This window comes from Ranitomeya variabilis, chromosome 5, assembly GCF_051348905.1.
Source record: "Ranitomeya variabilis isolate aRanVar5 chromosome 5, aRanVar5.hap1, whole genome shotgun sequence".
Lineage (NCBI taxonomy): Eukaryota > Metazoa > Chordata > Amphibia > Anura > Dendrobatidae > Ranitomeya > Ranitomeya variabilis.
In genome coordinates, this window is record NC_135236.1 from 322,084,314 (window position 1) to 322,101,406 (window position 17,093).

Sequence of the window (17,093 nt, forward strand, 5' to 3'; positions counted from 1 at the left end):
GGGATTCAAGTATGATTGAGCCAGCTAAAAATATAAATTGTTGATTTTTTGCTTCATTTCACAGATGGGGAGTTGTATTCAGGGACTGCAGCAGATTTTATGGGAAGAGATTTTGCCATTTTCCGCACGCTTGGAAATCATCATCCAATTAGAACAGAGCAGCATGACTCCAGATGGTTAAATGGTAAGCAGAACACCTATTATAAAACAAAGTGGATGTGGAAACACTTAGATTGTAAGTTCTGGAATAAACCATAGAGAATAGTTAAAAATCCCAACAATTCTTTGTCACTTTTTAAATTAATTTAGTTTTTCCTGTTTGTGTAAAATGGTACAAAATGTTGAAGTAAAGTCATATTTCTTTGTATTGCTTCTAGTCACCTTTTTCAAGACAATTGATAAGTTGACATTATACGTACCGTATGTATTTAGAAATTAGACATAAATTAGTGTACTTTATACTTTAAATGAAGTTGCATTTTAGAATTTAAATAATATTCTGGTTTGGAAAACACTCTTTTTTCCCAGCTCCAGTTAGCTTTGAAAAGATACATTGTCCTTTTCTTATCGACCAAAATGTCCAAAATAATACAAATGGCACTTCGGCATGCAATATCACCCAACTTCCATTTTACATTGTATTTATGGAAATATGAAGAGATCCCACATTAAGATAAAAATTAGCTTTTATTCAGTAATACATTAAAAACAATTAAAAAGCAATAATACTGTCAAAAGGACACCAAACAAGTAAACAGACCAAAGAACCACTGACGTTATTAATACACGGGATATTCTACGTAGTGATGAACAAACGTGCTCAGACAACGTGTAATCTGAGTATCTCGGGCATGCTCAAATAATATTTTCAAGTCCCCGTGGCTGCCTGTTTTGAGGCTGTTAGACAGTCGCAACACATTCGGGGATTGCCTAACAAACAGGAAATCACGCATATTTTGCAGCTGTCTAACAGCCATAAAGCATGCAGCCACAGGGATTCGAACATTTTATTTGAGCATGCCCGAGATACTCAGATAACAAATTATCCAAGCATGTTTGCTTATCACTATTCTCTAGTCATTATTTTTTATTATTTTACATAATCTGGATGAGGCTACTGCTTGGTTTAACAATGCGTTCATTTTTTCAATATGAATGTATTTAAACAATGATAGCTTCATCAATAAAATTGCTGTTCAGTTCTATGTGAAAAATCTTTATTCTTAAAATGTCAGTGTCAAATGGAACACACACATACCAACATGATTCTCACCATCATTGATCAATCTTCTTCATTCAGACCACTACATTGAACTTTTAGCTGGTGTTCAATAGAAATTTACTGATGACTGGGTAATTTGAGTTCATGTGCACAGGGAAAGTTAAGAGATGTACCAGAGAGAGGATGTCATGACAATGCATGCCACTATGGTGTGACTGGCTTAACTGACATAGCTTTGTAAAGATCTCCTCCTGTGAAAATAAAGTCCATTTGCAAATTAATTAGTTTCTGGCTGCAGCTTGATTGTTGACCTAAAGTTTGTAGAATGGAAAAACAATTGGATTAGTGTGTGGTATACAAAAGCCCATTGCAGCATTTGAGTCTGTTTTTCCAATCTGTTGAAGACCAATTGAAAAAATCTATCCATAAAGCAACAGTCAAGGTTAAGTGTGAAATAACTATAGTAACAGAGACACAGCATGTCCTATGGTCCAATGAATTTAGCCAACCCACTTGATACTAGAGTGCCTGTATGGAATGCAGCATGAAATAAAGCCCCACATGGTATGCAGATTAGACTTACATTCATTAATCAATTACAAAGGTGTTAAAGAGAGACATTCAGGCATTAGACATGTCTTCAGAAATTTGAGTGAAACACTTCTTTCTTAAAGAACAGAAAGAGAACACTTTGCAAAAGGCAAAGTAAAATGTTGGGAAAATAAGAATCATTTATAGGACTTAATGGGTCTAGATGAACCACTTCAGATGGCTCATTGATCCCTTAATATGTAATGAATCTAATTAATACAAATGAATGATTAAAATACACTATTTGGCTTTATTGATTCCTGAAAATTCAATGATTTGAAATGTGTTCATTAATAGAAATAAGAAATCAGAATATTACACTTTAAAGGATTTGTCTCACCACAACAGTAGCCTTCCACATGCCCTACTGGCATCTCTGGGTAATAGCTGATTTTTTAAAGACGCTTTTCTGCTATATTGGTTTAGAAATAATTCCTCAGTTTGGCTTAGCACTCACTTCATTATTCTCATACACCTTATTAGCTCACTTTGAGCATGTTGTATTTAAGGATGTACAAAAGTGTTTAAAGAGAACCCATCAGCACGATTTTGTAATGTAAATTAAAGACATGGCTGTAATACCGTTGTAATATTGAATACATTGACACCTTTGGTGAATAAATCCGCTTAGTGGTTCTTCTTTAATCACCATTTTAAGTATTGTGCTAATTAGATTCCGGTACACAAGGGCTGGACTTCTCCTCCTCCTTGTCTGTGATTCCCAGCCCCTCCATCTTACCTTACTTAGCCTCTATGTAATGAACTTGATTCAAACACTTTTTCTTGTTGTAAGTGGGCTTGGCCATTGAGGTCTACAGTCAGGCAAGATAATCTTACCGTTTGGAGAGAGGGGGGATTTTTTGGGCTCACCATGCCATGTAGTCAGATATTGGAGGCTGAAATCTGTGTGTCGGGTGCTGGTCCTGCTGGTGAAGTTCAGCCAAATTTTGAAGGATAGGGAAATGAGTGGCATATCCGTTCACAACGTGTAAAAACATGCTTTATTAAAGATTCATTAATAACTTGGAATCCAAAAAGTATATATAAAAACCTAGATTTTTATATATACTTTTTGGATTCCATGTTATTAATGATTCTTTAATAAAGCACGAGCTAATTTTTAAACACTGTGGATGGATGTGCCTCTCATTTCCGTATCCTTGAAATAATCTTACAATGAAAAGGTGAGATTGGACATTTTGTCAGGGACTCCATGACTGTCTCTAGTTACTTTATGTAATGATAAGGATTAAAATCAGAAATTACCATGACTAAGGGTACTGTCACACAGTGGCACTTTGGTCGCTACGACGGCACGATCCGTGCCGTTGCAGCGTCGTTTGATTATCGCTCCAGCGTCGTAGACTGCGGTCACACTTTGCAATGCACGACGATGGAGCGATAATTTCATGACGTATTTGCGATGTAGAAGCCATTGGTTATTATGTGCACATCGTATACAATATCGTGCACACCTTTGTCACACGATGCAATCATGCCGCCACAGCGGGACACTAGACGACGAAAGAAAGTTTCAAACGATCTGCTACGACGTACGATTCTCAGCGGGGTCCCTGATCGCAGTAGCATGTCAGACACTGCGATATCGTATGGATATTGCTGGAACGTCACGGATCGTGCCGTCGTAGCGACCAAAGTGCCACTGTGTGACAGTACCCTAATTCACATTATTGCTCGGGAAAGGAAATATTTGCACAGTTTTACCAGAATTTTTGCTTCATAGAAAATCCTTTATTTGGAATGTACATACTTTCATCTCTGGAATTTATAGAATTATGGAGCTTATGTTATTGTTTGTGCATATTTATTTCATTTGTAGCACATTGGTCATAATGGTATGACACTAGAAATTCTGTCAATCTCATTCACCAACTTTTGCATGAAGCTTTCTGTTTATTGGGTGTCGGAGAGCTCCTGGTGGATTGACAGTCAGGATCAGGATGATAATGGCACTGCCTTAACTTGGAATTTTCCAATATAAAAAGCAACAGTTATCCTTTAATCCCTTCTAAATGTGTCTCTAGTGCATTAAAGTACTTACTTATTATCTTTCCCTGATTCCATCACTGCAGTGGTCCTACTCTTGATTGCATGTCTTCATCTTTGCTGGATTACAAAAGGACTACTGTGTATGGTGGTGGACTTCACCTTTCTCAGCCTATGAAGTCTCTAAATGAGGCTTCTTAGACTTAGGCTACTTTCACACTAGCGTTGTTGGCTGTACGTCGCAATACGTCGTTTGGGAGAAAAAACGCATCCTGCAAAGTTGTCTGCGGAATGCGTTTTTTCCCCATAGACTAACATTAGCGACGCATTGCGACGTATGGCCACACATCACAACCATCGTGTGACGGTTGCGTCGTGTTTTGGAGGACCGTCGGCACAAAAAAAGTTACATGTAACTTTTTTTGCGCGTCGTGTCCGCCATTTTCGACCGCCCATGCACAGCCGAAACTCCACCCCCTCCTCCCCGGACCTTACAATGGGGCAGCGGAAGTGTCATAAGACTGCTTCCGCTGCCCACGTCGGGCATTATTTTCACAATGCGCGTCGGCACGTCGGGCCGACGCTAGTGTGAAAACAGCCTTACCTTGTGAAAGCAACTTCTGGTGCATACAAATACCTTTGTATGATCTGGTTAGTTTGATCTGAGGTCACAAAATCCACATGAGGACTGGAATGGTGCTGGGAGCACAAGAAGACAGAGATCAGTGGTATTTCAATACATTTACACTGTACTCCAGACACATTTAGCAGGGATTGGGAGATACAAGTTTTGTTGGCAGTGCTTTTAGAAGCTATATGAATCCAGCAAAACAAGCTCGTAAGCACTGTTCTATTGCTGAGGAAGCAAGCAACCTTGGAAAAACCACATCGGTGGCCTCTAACCAGGCAACAAGCATTAAACAATAAACTTAAAAATCCCTCTCTTCTTGAGAACAGAGAAGATTTTTAATAACAAGTAAATTCTGTTGTTGCTTATTTTTACAAGCAATTTTAACCTTTTATGATGATGTATCTAACGTTTTTAGTGTGGAGACTAATAGTACACTCTGCACAGAAATAACTTTTGACACTTCTGTTTTCTTTCATATGATTTTTCTGTTCTACCAAACGTTTTCAGCCGTTCTCTATTTTGTACTTTTTACTCTTTCTTGTAGGATAGCGTGGGAAACTGCAGCAGCTGTCACAGTGCTTGTCACAGACTCAACACTAAGTGAGGGAAACTTAGGTCACTATGTAATGGGGCTACAGACAGTAGTGGTCACACTTGGGAATGAAACTAAACTGTATCATTGTGAATGTTTTATAGATCTTGTTTAGAAGAAACAGTGAGTTTTATACTAAGGTAAAGCAACAATGGCGAGACCAACCGTGTTCAATTGATGAAGCGAATAATCAATTTAAAATAAACAGTACAACCTCCTTGTATACTGTATGTTCTCAATACTAATGATTTTACTGTGTATGAGCTGGGAATAAGTAATTAAACCTTGATTTATCTTCCGTGTAATCTTGAATTTTATTAGATATACTGTGAGGACACTACTGATTTTTGTGAATCAATAATGACCATAGAAAAACATAAAAAAAAATTATGATGCATTTCGGATTTCATTGGGGTGCTTATATCTTCATAATCAAAAACAGTACTCAAAAGCACTCTCTTGCATTTTTATTCACTGCAATGAGGCAAATGAAGACCAAAAAGTGAAATTTTGGGTTCTGGCCATCTTTTTTGTTGTTTCTTTGTATTTAGCAAGCCATAATAGAGTAGTCTTTTAGATAATATGTCTTGCAAAATGAATGGATGCCACTGCATGTAAACACTGTTCAAATAATTGATAGTATATGCAGATAACACGATTTATGCAGGAGTCACAAGAAAGAAGAAAAGCTGTTATAAAACTGAATGGGTAATATATTTTTACTATTCATGCCACACTTGCGGGTTTTTTAAACTTGAGTTCTGAATTGCTTTGATTTGAGGTTCTCTATTCCTAATGGATACAAAATTGATAAACAAGATCACAAATCAATATTGTTCCCTCTTAAGTAAAAAAGAAAACCTATATTTTTTTAGAGCCAGTGACTTCACTCTTTTCCCAGACTTGTTTTGATGGTGCTCATTTGGAGAAAATATGAAAACAGAGGCAACACTTAAAGAAAAATGCAGTATAGTCACAAAGTAATAAGTCCATAAATGTTATTAGTTTAGAAAATTACTGTAACATAGAGATGACTTAACTCAATTGGAAATTAATTCTCACATTTTACAAAAATTTATATCCTGCAGAATAAGGATTTTTTTTGTAGTTTGCTCTGTGCAAATTCATCAATATGGTCTCCAGTTGTGGCTGTCAATTACTATATGCTAATCCATAAAGAGCCAACAAAAAGGTTAAAAAAATAATACCTTACTGCTCACCTGTTTCACAAACCCTCCCATCCAGTCCTCCATTACGCTTCTTTTGGCATTTCCTGGTTATATAGTTATTCTTTGACCTGCTTCTCTCTAGGCCCGGGAGTCAGTTTTGACAAGGCCTGTGATGTCATTGCATACTGTGCCATTGCACTGCATGTCATGACTGACTTGTATCCCAAGAGGCAATGGTTAACGCCTCGAGCGATGAATGTTGCAATGTCATCACATCACGACATGCCCTACAATGGCATAACGTGCAGGGACATCAAAGGCCTGGTAATACTGGAAGTATAACCTAGAGTAAAGCAGGTTGAAGAAGATGCACAAAGTCAGGGAAGAGAAAAGGATAGGCTTGTAGGACTGGTCAATTGGCAGACAATGGGACAAGTGAGCAGTGAGGTGAGTATTCTTTATTTTTCTTTTTTTATATCCTATATTTATTGTGCTTTGGGAGGATAATAAGGAATTTTCAATTTGCAGCAAATAACGTACATGCAAAACAATTTCCCTAAAAAATCTGCAGGATTTGTTTGTTGAAATCTTGCAGGTTTCATCAAATCTAGTGTAACATGTATTCTTTTATTGGAATATATTTTCCATTTTGTTATTATGGATTAATATTGGATCAGGGCACTATGTTATACATATGTTAATAAGAATGGTATTAAAAATATTTTCTCTACCTCCACTACTTTGTTTTTCCATAGTTCAGCATCTTTAGGTATCTTTTCCTTTTTTGTTTCAATTGAAAACGTACTTAGCAAAGCATAATAAACTTTTTCAATGCATGATATCCTTCTCCAAATAGGAATATTGTAAGATATTTACAATTTCCTGCTATAAAGCAAAAAAACGATGCCGCCGTTATGAATAGGTATTTTAAAAATATCATACGTCTCTTAGAAAATAATGAATTCTTATCCCCAGGGTGATAAAGAATGACTGTATGTTTTACGCTAAAATGTGTGACAGATCATGAACTGCTGTTTAATAATAGTGATGAAAAGGGGAGTGTTAACTCAGGGAGTACATTACTATATCAGATGCCCTTTGTGAAATAATTTTTAACCTATTCCAGGCTTCATTTAAGATGTAGCTTAAACCAGGTGGCAGATTTCACTGGAAATATGAATTGTTGATCATTTTGGCAAAAGTAGTCATTTTTATGTGTTTTCAGGGAATAGTTAAACACCAGTGAGTGAAGAAGTTACAATACAGATTGATTTTCTGAGCTTTTATTATGACCAATATACTTAAAATAGCAGATATCCTGTTTCAAGTGCTTAACAATACAAACAAAGTCATTAAAAAGAGTAATAGAAAAAGTCAATGCAAAGTCAAATTGTCCTTATTCTGGGAAAAAAGAAAACTATCATTGCTGTCTTCTTTTCCTAGAGGAATGTGTAGAAACTAATGATTTAAATTGCTGTTGTAACATGCTGTAGCGACAAATGAGTTTGTATTATGCAAAGGAGATGAAATGGTGACCACTAAAGTTTTTGCAAGTGATCAATCACTGTCCTTTATAGCATTACAAAAATATAAGAAATGTGAAGTATCATTGGATACTACAATTGGGGATACGTGACCAAATTCCATTGGGGATGGTACTTCAAATACAGTGATTTTTAAGTTGGAAGCCTACCTGATGCCGAGTGAGCATGTAAAGCCAGGCAGCTGTAATAAAGTGCTCTTTTTTTGAAACGCTTTAAAGTTTTGCCTCATCTAACTACTTTATTACCATTCTAAAGTATGCTACTGTCTTCTCTACATATGCAGACAGTCAGAATATGCCTTGTTTATGTTTTATCTGTTCAGCTAATACAGTTTTTTTTATTTGTCAAATTAAATTACATTTTTATCCGACCAGAGTTGGTATTGTTTATCCTATTTTATTTCTGGATGATTTTTTTTAGAAATGTTGAGATTTCTGAATTATGTTGTTAATTTGCAGGCAGTGAAAATCCCTTAGGCTTAATGTGAGTCATGAACCAAATGTGTTAAGTTTGAGATTTTAACATTTTATATTCTCTGTTAGTTGTAAATTCATAATTTCAGATTCTTATCTAAAATAGAATAGGGTCACCTTGACATGGTTATGATTGTTAATTTAGTATCCTATATTATTTTAATGCACTATTGTTATTTACTGCCTGTTTAGTGGCCAGTGTGAACATGCGCCTACACGCTGCATGCACACCAACTAATATTTCAGGCTATCTCTTTAGGTTTTTATTCTGTTAGTTGTAAATTCAGATTTCAAATTCTTATCTAAAGTAGAGGTGTAAAGCATGTTGGCTTATGGTGTTGTCGGGGTTAAAATAAAAATGGAATCTGTCAGCAGGATTCACTGACAATATTTATTTCTGCCATGTAGCTCTTTGAAATACCAGTCCAGCAATATCTTTACATGGCCAGTCTGTTCCTCTATTACTGAGAAATCAGTGTTTGATTTTATATGCAATTAAGGCTGAAAACTCCTTCTGCTTGACAAAATAAATTACATGGTAAAGGAGTCTATAAGCCAGGGGCAAGTAGGGTGGAGGAATTTTTTATTTTTACTTGGAGAGTGACAGTCAAGGGAAGTAGTTTAAATGAACCCTACCTGTTCGTGGAGGTTGGCACACTATTGTACGCAAATGGTGCCCCCCTCCGCAATGACTAACCCTAGACATCCCTTTTTGACCCCAAAAAAGTAAGCCAAAACTAAACTAATGTCTAATAAGGAACATATAAATCCAGCATTGACCTGGGAAATACACCTATTTGTGTCAAAGACAGAGACCCATACTTATAAATCACTCCAAGGTACTGTCAGGTAACACAGCAAGAGTTGCTAATGATACAATAGAAGTCACTATGGGTACTGTCACACCGTGCAATTTTCGTCGCTACGACGGCACGATCCGTGACGTCGCAGCGTCGTATGAGTATCGCTCCAGCGTCGTAGACTGCGGTCACACTTTGCAATCACGGCGCTGGAGCGATGCCGAGGTTCGCTGGTAACCAGGGTAAACATCGGGTTACTAAGCGCAGGGCCGCGCTTAGTAACCCGATGTTTACCGTGGTTACCAGCGTAAAAGTAAAAAAAAACAAACCGTACATACTCACCATGTGATGTCCGTCAGGTCCCTTGCAGTCTGCTTCCTGCTCTGACTGAGTGCAGCCGTACAGTGAGAGCAGAGCGCAGCGGTGATCACCGCTGTGATCTGCTCTCACTTTCCGGCCGGCGCTCACAGTCAGAGCGGGAAGCAGACTGCAAGGGACCTGACGGACATCACATGGTGAGTATGTACGTTTTTTTTTTTTTACTTTTACGCTGATAATCACGGTAAACATCGGGTTACTAAGCACGGCCCTGCGCTTAGTAACCCGATGTTTACCCTGGTTACCAGCGAACGCATCGCTGGATCGCTGTCACACACAACGATCCAGCGATGACAGCGGGAGATCCAGCGACGAAAGAAAGTTTCAAACGATCTGCTACGACGTACGATTCTCAGCAGGGTCCCTGATCGCTGCTGCGTGTCAGACACTGCGATATCGTAACGATATCGCTAGAACGTCACGAATCGTACCGTCGTAGCGATCGTAATTGCACTGTGTGACAGTACCCTATGACCCAATAACTGTAGTGAATATCACAAGTACTGTATAGTAATCATACGAGAGCTAACCATAACGCCAATACCACAATAGTCGTTACCAGTATCTGTAGTTAATATCGTTATTATCACAACCAATATCATCTCTGTAACTATCAATATCTGTCAGTTGTAATCATCCATTATGTGGCTAAGTAGTATGTATTGCTAGTTAATAGCCACAAGCATCCCAGTAGATGTTTAGCTTGTATACTCAATGCATTTCCCCTCTTTTTAATTGAGGTTACTCAGTAGTAACACACTTATACAGTAAAAGCTATAATAAATGCAGCCACACTTTGATAGATCCACATGTAATAAATACAATGATTATCATTCCAATCTGAGCTGAACTCAATCAGTCCACAGATTACTTAGCTTGTGAGATGTCCTGCCATGTAAATATTGTGCCTGGAGATCATCATGCCCCAGCAAACATGCCTGTTGCAGGATAGATTCACCTAGTTCTGAACAGCTAGAGCCACACTTTACGTTGCCTATCTGCTCTGGCAAGAACTGGAGTTCCGAGCATGGGGACTGTCACTGTTAACTTCATGCCCTCGAAAACTGTGATTTTGTGTTAGTGATCTCTGATTGTATTAAAATTTATGTGTCTAATCTGCTTAGATCCTAGATTCATTGGGGCATATCTAGTACCTGAGAGTGACAACCCAGAAGATGACAAAGTATATTTTTTCTTTCGTGAAAATGCAATAGATGGTGAACACACTGGAAAAGCAACACATGCAAGGATAGGTCAATTATGCAAGGTAATATAAAAATACATAAAAGGAAATGGTTTTAACATTTTTGTTTGCAATAAAACAAAAACATCATATAGCAAAATATACATCAGCTGCAAAGATTCACCCATGAAAATGTTCCTCTCATGAACCTAAGAAGATTATTTTAACGCCACTTGTAATTTGGCTGCTTAAAGCACTTAAAATATATTACCTATTCACGGGAAAGATCACAAGATGGGACTCTTAGTGATTAGATACTTGCAAGTTTCATCGATCCTGTGGATAGTTGAGAGAAGTGATAATTTTCCATTAATGAAAAACTTCTTTAATACAGTACTTGCATAGCAAAAAGTATTTTTTTCTTAATTAGCAGTTTACATGAGGGAAAACTGTTAAATACAGTATGTTTATATGGTTACATAAGATATAAAATGGTTAACTCATCATAAATTAATAGAATTGCAAAGTGCTTGTTAAATCAAACAACTATAACATGTACCACATCTGTATAATCATCTCTGTTCTCAAGAACAGAGGGATTTTTAATTCTATAGTTTACTGCTTATTGCCTTGATTACCAGCCACCTCTGAAGTCAACCATGGTCGGTCCTCTAGGCAAGGAGTGCAACCATTGCAAGCTCTTGCTATAGAACTCGTAAGCACTGTTCGGATTGCTGGATCCAGCCTGTTTCAGTGACCCTGCACTTCTCTGATCCTGCAAAGGCAAAGCTGTCTCTGCTTCCAACATAGGAAAGTGCTCAGTTCGAGCCAGAAATGTCAATAGACATAGAGCGCAACCAGCATCCAGCAAGTAGAAAGTTGGAAGTCTGTTGAGATGTGCACACATGAAGATTAAACTTTTCAAAACCTAATCAGACTAGAAAAAATTATATTATTTAAGTGAAATGTTGCTTAATTAAGTATATATCAAAAATCTGATTTTAAATGGCTAAATCCTTCATATTTTCATCTGGCTTTTATCACAATGTCATTGCCTGCAGTATTAGTTTTTATTTTTTTATTTCATAGAGGTAAAGAACCCAATCTTCTCCTTCTGTGATTACTCCAAAACTGAAAAAAAAACATTCTTAACACTTTTTCTCTTTGCTAAAGGCATTTACTTTTTATTATTTCAAAAATAACAAATATTTGGCAACAGATCGATGTCAAGTATTTTTGCACTTTTCTCATAAAGAGACATCTTATTATTTTTAATAAGAGATCATGCACCAGATGTTTAGAGTGTTTAGAGAGCAATACATATGTATATTTATGCCCAATGGCATACGAATATGTTATTCATCAAGAACTTTTGTAGAGCAAGTACTGTGAAGACAAAAACCACAAATCCTTATGAGCAACACATTTGAGATATTTTCCAAATGCAAAACAAAATCATGTTCTTTCCCAAGAGACTAAATACACCAACATATTGCACAGCAACATAATTTATATTGGAGGACAAATCTAACATTGCAGCAATGTGCTATAGCATGGGGAGCTTGTTATATAGTCCACATTTTTCAAAATATCAATCAACTATAAATCTAATACATATGGTAGTTTTTTGTTATTTAATGATTGGCAACATTAAAAAAATACTTCTTTTTGATAAGCCTCCAGAATTTTACTATTTGCATTCTCTCAATTATTGGCAGAATGACTTTGGAGGGCACCGAAGTTTGGTTAACAAGTGGACAACATTTCTAAAGGCTCGATTAATTTGTTCTGTTCCTGGTCCTAATGGAATTGATACACATTTTGATGAATTACGTGAGTGTTTTTGTTTTTTAATCCCATCTCCACATGTTGTTCTTTCACTTTATAATAATGGGTAAAAGTGCTGACCGAGAATACTTCATATGTGTATGTATCTAAATAAATAAATATACAGGGTGAGCCATTTACATGGATACACCTAAATAAAATGGGAATGGTTGGTGATATCAACTTTCTGTTTGTGGCACATTAGTGTATCGAAGGGGAAAACTTTTCAAGATGGGTGGTGACAATGGTGACCATTTTGAAGTCGGCCATTTTGGATCCAAATTTATTTTTTTCAATAGGAAGAGGGCAATGTGACACATCAAACTTATTGAGAATTTCACAAGAAAAACAATGGTGTGCTTGGTTTTAATGTAACTTTATTCTTTTATAAGTTATTTACAAGTTTATGACCACTTATAAAATGTGTTCAAAGTGCTGCCCATTAGGGTTGAGCGACTTTTGCTTTTTTAGGATCGAGTTGGGTTTTGTGAAACCCGACCTTCTCAAAAGTCGGATCGTGTGAAATCGGCCGATTCTACTGTAAAGTCGGGTTCCGGTCCCGGAACACGAAACCCAATGCAAGTCAATGTGCATTCATATCTCTCTCTCTCTCTCTCTCTCTCTCTCTCTCTCTCTCTCTCTCTCCTCCGTGCATATATTGTATTTGACTCCGGAAATCACTGCAGCCCAAACGGTAATATGGCTCTATGACGCCGCAGAAACCGGGCCGGAACCTATGTCATCACGCTGCCCACAATTAATTGGCTGAAAAAATGGCGGGGAAGGCGTCATTCAAAATGCGACTTTGGCGCCAAGATCGCGTACCGCATGGCCGACCCCACGCTGGGATCGGGTCGGGTTTCATGAGACGCCGACTTTGCCAAAAGTCGGCGACTTATGAAAATGACCGATCCGTTTCGCTCAACCCTACTGCCCATTGTTTTGGATTGTCAATGCATCCCTCTTCTCCCACTCTTGGCACACTGATAGCAACACCGCAGAAGAAATGCTATCACAGGCTTCCAGTATCTGTTGTTTCAGATGCTGCACATTATTATCATTATTATTTATTTATATAGCACCATTAATTCCATGGTGCTGTTCATGAGAAAGAGGTTATGTACAGAGTTATAGATATCGTTTACAGTAAACACATTTACAATGATAGACTGGTACAGAGAGGAGAGGACCCTGTCCTTGTGGACTTACATTCTATATATCATATCTTCACAGCGTAGGCAGTTGCCTTCAGATGACCCCAAAGATAAAAAGTCTAAGAGGGTCAGATTGGGAGACCTTGGTGGCCATTCAATTGGCCCACAATGACCAATCCACTTTCCAGGAAATTGTTCATGTAGGAATGCTCGGACCTGACACCCATAATGTGGTGGTGCGCCATCTTGGGTGTCAGGTCTGAGAATTCCTACATGAACAGTTTCCTGGAAAGTGGATTGGTCATCGTGAACCAGTTGAATGGCCACCAAGGTCTCTCAATCTGACCTCCTTAGTCTTTTATCTTTGGGGTCATCAGAAGGCAATTGTCTATGCCGTGAAGATACAAGATGTGCAGCATCTGAAACAACAGATACTGGAAGCCTGTGATAGAATCTCTTCTGCGGTGTTGCTATCAGTGTGTCAAGAGTGGGAGAAGAGGGTTGCATTGACAATCCAACACAATGGGCAGCGTTTGAACACATTTTATAAGTGGTCATAAACTTTTAAATAACTCATGAAAGAATAAAGTTATGTTAAAATCAAGCACACCATTGTTTTTCTTGTGAAATTCTCGATAAGTTTGATGTGTCACATGACCCTCTTCCCATTGAAAAAGATAAAGTTGGATCCAAATTGGCCGACTTCAAAATGGCCACCATGGTCACCACCTATCTTGAAAAGTTTTCCCCTCCCATATACTAATGTGCCACAAACAGGAAGTTGATATCGCCAACCGTTTCCATTTTATTTAGGTGTATCCATATAAATGGCCCACCTTGTGTGTGTGTGTGTGTATCTATATATATATATATATATATATATATATATATATATATATATATATATAACACAATAAGCATGTATATAAAGAAATTATGATAAGACAAGATAAAAATTAGATGAAAGTCTGTTTAATTTGCCGATTTTGACTTAATTGGCCAACAATCTTTTCTGTATGTGGGCCTCCTTATTGTACCCTGATAGATGATGTCAGTGGAAAGAAGAATTGGCCAGTTGGACTTTCAATGTCAGATCCTTTTTTTTCAGGAGATAAGTCACCCCTAGATTCCTTCTTCCCTGTTGAAAATACATGAATGCTTGGCCAATATGTGCTTTAATGCGCATCGGGGTGTCAGTAGAGATAGGTTAATGGCCAGCTTAATTTATTACTGCTGAGCAGTTGCATGGAATTGAATGCTGCATCTGCTAATCAAGATGTTGGCAATCTCTATATTCTACAATTCTACCACTTATCATTAGGTAAATAAGGATAATTATCGTACTTGTATATACATTATCTTTTTACTTTTGCCAAAATTTTACCAAATTGTTGTCCTGCGAAGACTTTCATTTTCTGATTTGTTTTCTCAATCTGTATTACATTTTGTAATTCTATTAAAAAAGTATGTAATATATATATTTTTTCATTTGCTATAGAGGATGTGTATTTAATGAACTCCAAAGACCCAAAGAATCCAGTTGTTTATGCAGTTTTCACAACTTCAAGGTATATTATGCTCTCCTCTAATTGATTCAGCATGTCTCAAATATTTTATCTGTTGTGTACATGTTGGTCATGATAACACTGAAACATGGGCAGATTTTACAGATTAGATAAGTTTAAAGGGTTATTTGCATGTCAAAAAAATGATGCAGATTGCTAAAATCTGACCTCACTTTCTAATCCTAGAGTTTGACTGGTGAGACACCAATCTTCCCGTTGAAAGAGATGCAGGGGTTCAGAAGCTCTACATTCCTGCTATAGTTTTTTTCTACATGCAGTGGCTCTCCCTGCCATTCACTAATTAAAATCTTTGGCAAGTCCCCATTCAGATGGGAGCCCATTGATCATAAACTAATTGCATATCTTTGCAATGTGCCATCTCTTTGATGGATATAAACTTTACCTAATAATTTTAATTTTCATTTATGTTGATACAGTGAGATTTCAGTTTGAATTTGTATCACTTAAAAAAAATATTGGTGGAAGTGTAGCCTTCTGTAAATTTCTTCTTGGCTCGACATATGTAGAGATGAGTTGCAAAAGATGACCAGATTTGAAAGCAAAAACTCTATTTACAATAGAAGATACTCTGTCAAGAGATATATATGCTATATTTGTCTATATGTGTGCCTCCAAGTAGTTGTGATGTGAATTGTGTCCTGTCAAGGGTTTTGCTAACATGTTGTGATAGCGTATTGAATTGGTCTATGAAAAATTTAAAATCTGAACAAAATTCATAGAAAGCTTAGGGTATACGTCTCTCATGGTATTGTTACCTAATGAATATTACTTTTTTTTTAATTTTTCTAGCAATGTATTTAAGGGTTCGGCTGTGTGTATGTACAGCTTGTCTGATGTTCGAAGAGTATTTTTGGGTCCATATGCTCACAGAGATGGTCCAAATTTTCAGTGGGTTCCTTATCAAGGAAGAGTTCCTTATCCCAGACCTGGAACAGTAAGTAGCTTCGTATAATGTGCATGTCAAATTGAACTGTGTACATCAAAGAATACAAGCATACTGTATGTGTATGTAGTTGAAATTTATGCTTGAAATAAATAAGTATTTGCTTCACTTGTAACTTTCAAATCTGAAATTGTTTTCATAGTAATTTATTCACTTTGCATCCTGTAGAAGCAAATATCAAATAGTGATGCAAATATCACTTTGCATCCTGTAGAAATTCCGTTTTATACAATTTTTAAATAGTAAAGTAAGAGTTTTACTAGAAAGCAACATAAATAAAAAAGATCAGAGGAGTGAATACTTTTAAATATTTTTAGTGACACACATGTAGTTGTGTTTTCTAAATAAAAATGTTGTTGCTCCTGTCAAAATCAAAGCAACTTTTAAGAATTTAATTACTAGCGAAATGAAATAATTTAATGTTGTGATCGTAGATCAATTCATAGAATGTGTGAACTTCGAAATCTGTTGGAGGGTAACACTAGCTTGTTTGTGACCATATTGATTTTTATTCCATTTGCTATTTAAATATTAATAACACTTAGATCAAGGTTAAAACAAAGATGATCGATTTAGTTCTCTGTTGTATTTTCTTGAGAAATGTATACTTCAATTTTGAGCCTGTTTGGAAAATAAATTTTATAGTCTGTTCTATACCAAACAAGAAGAATTTGTTATTCTCACATCAAGTAGATATCTTATTATATTGTATATCACTTTGTAACATGAGTTTAATGGGAAAGAGACCTATAATATATTTAACTGGAAACCAAATACTCTTCAGTAAGACACATTAATAGTTGCCTCTATGTCAATTAGTTTGAGTACAGGAAATGTTAATGTTGGTGTTATTTTGATTTTTTTTTTATCATAGTAACTTTTGTAACTTTTCTGTAACTTTTTCTATGAATATCTGGGATGTTGATTTGTGTACACTTACAAGAATGACTCCACATATATTGTGTATAATGCTTATTGTTCGAATAAAGGCTA

The 17,093-nt window shown here is 36.6% G+C and overlaps 1 protein-coding gene across 1 annotated transcript in view; it reads left to right on the forward strand.

Moving 5' to 3' along the window:
• SEMA3A (semaphorin 3A) overlaps positions 1 to 17,093 on the forward strand; it is a 353,944-nt gene that overhangs the window by 262,593 nt on the left and 74,258 nt on the right. The window contains exons 6-10 of the mRNA XM_077264656.1: positions 65 to 184; positions 10,532 to 10,674; positions 12,309 to 12,423; positions 15,070 to 15,139; positions 15,947 to 16,091. Coding sequence (XP_077120771.1) covers positions 65 to 184; positions 10,532 to 10,674; positions 12,309 to 12,423; positions 15,070 to 15,139; positions 15,947 to 16,091 — 593 coding nt within the window. The remainder of the gene's footprint in view (positions 1 to 64; positions 185 to 10,531; positions 10,675 to 12,308; positions 12,424 to 15,069; positions 15,140 to 15,946; positions 16,092 to 17,093) is intronic.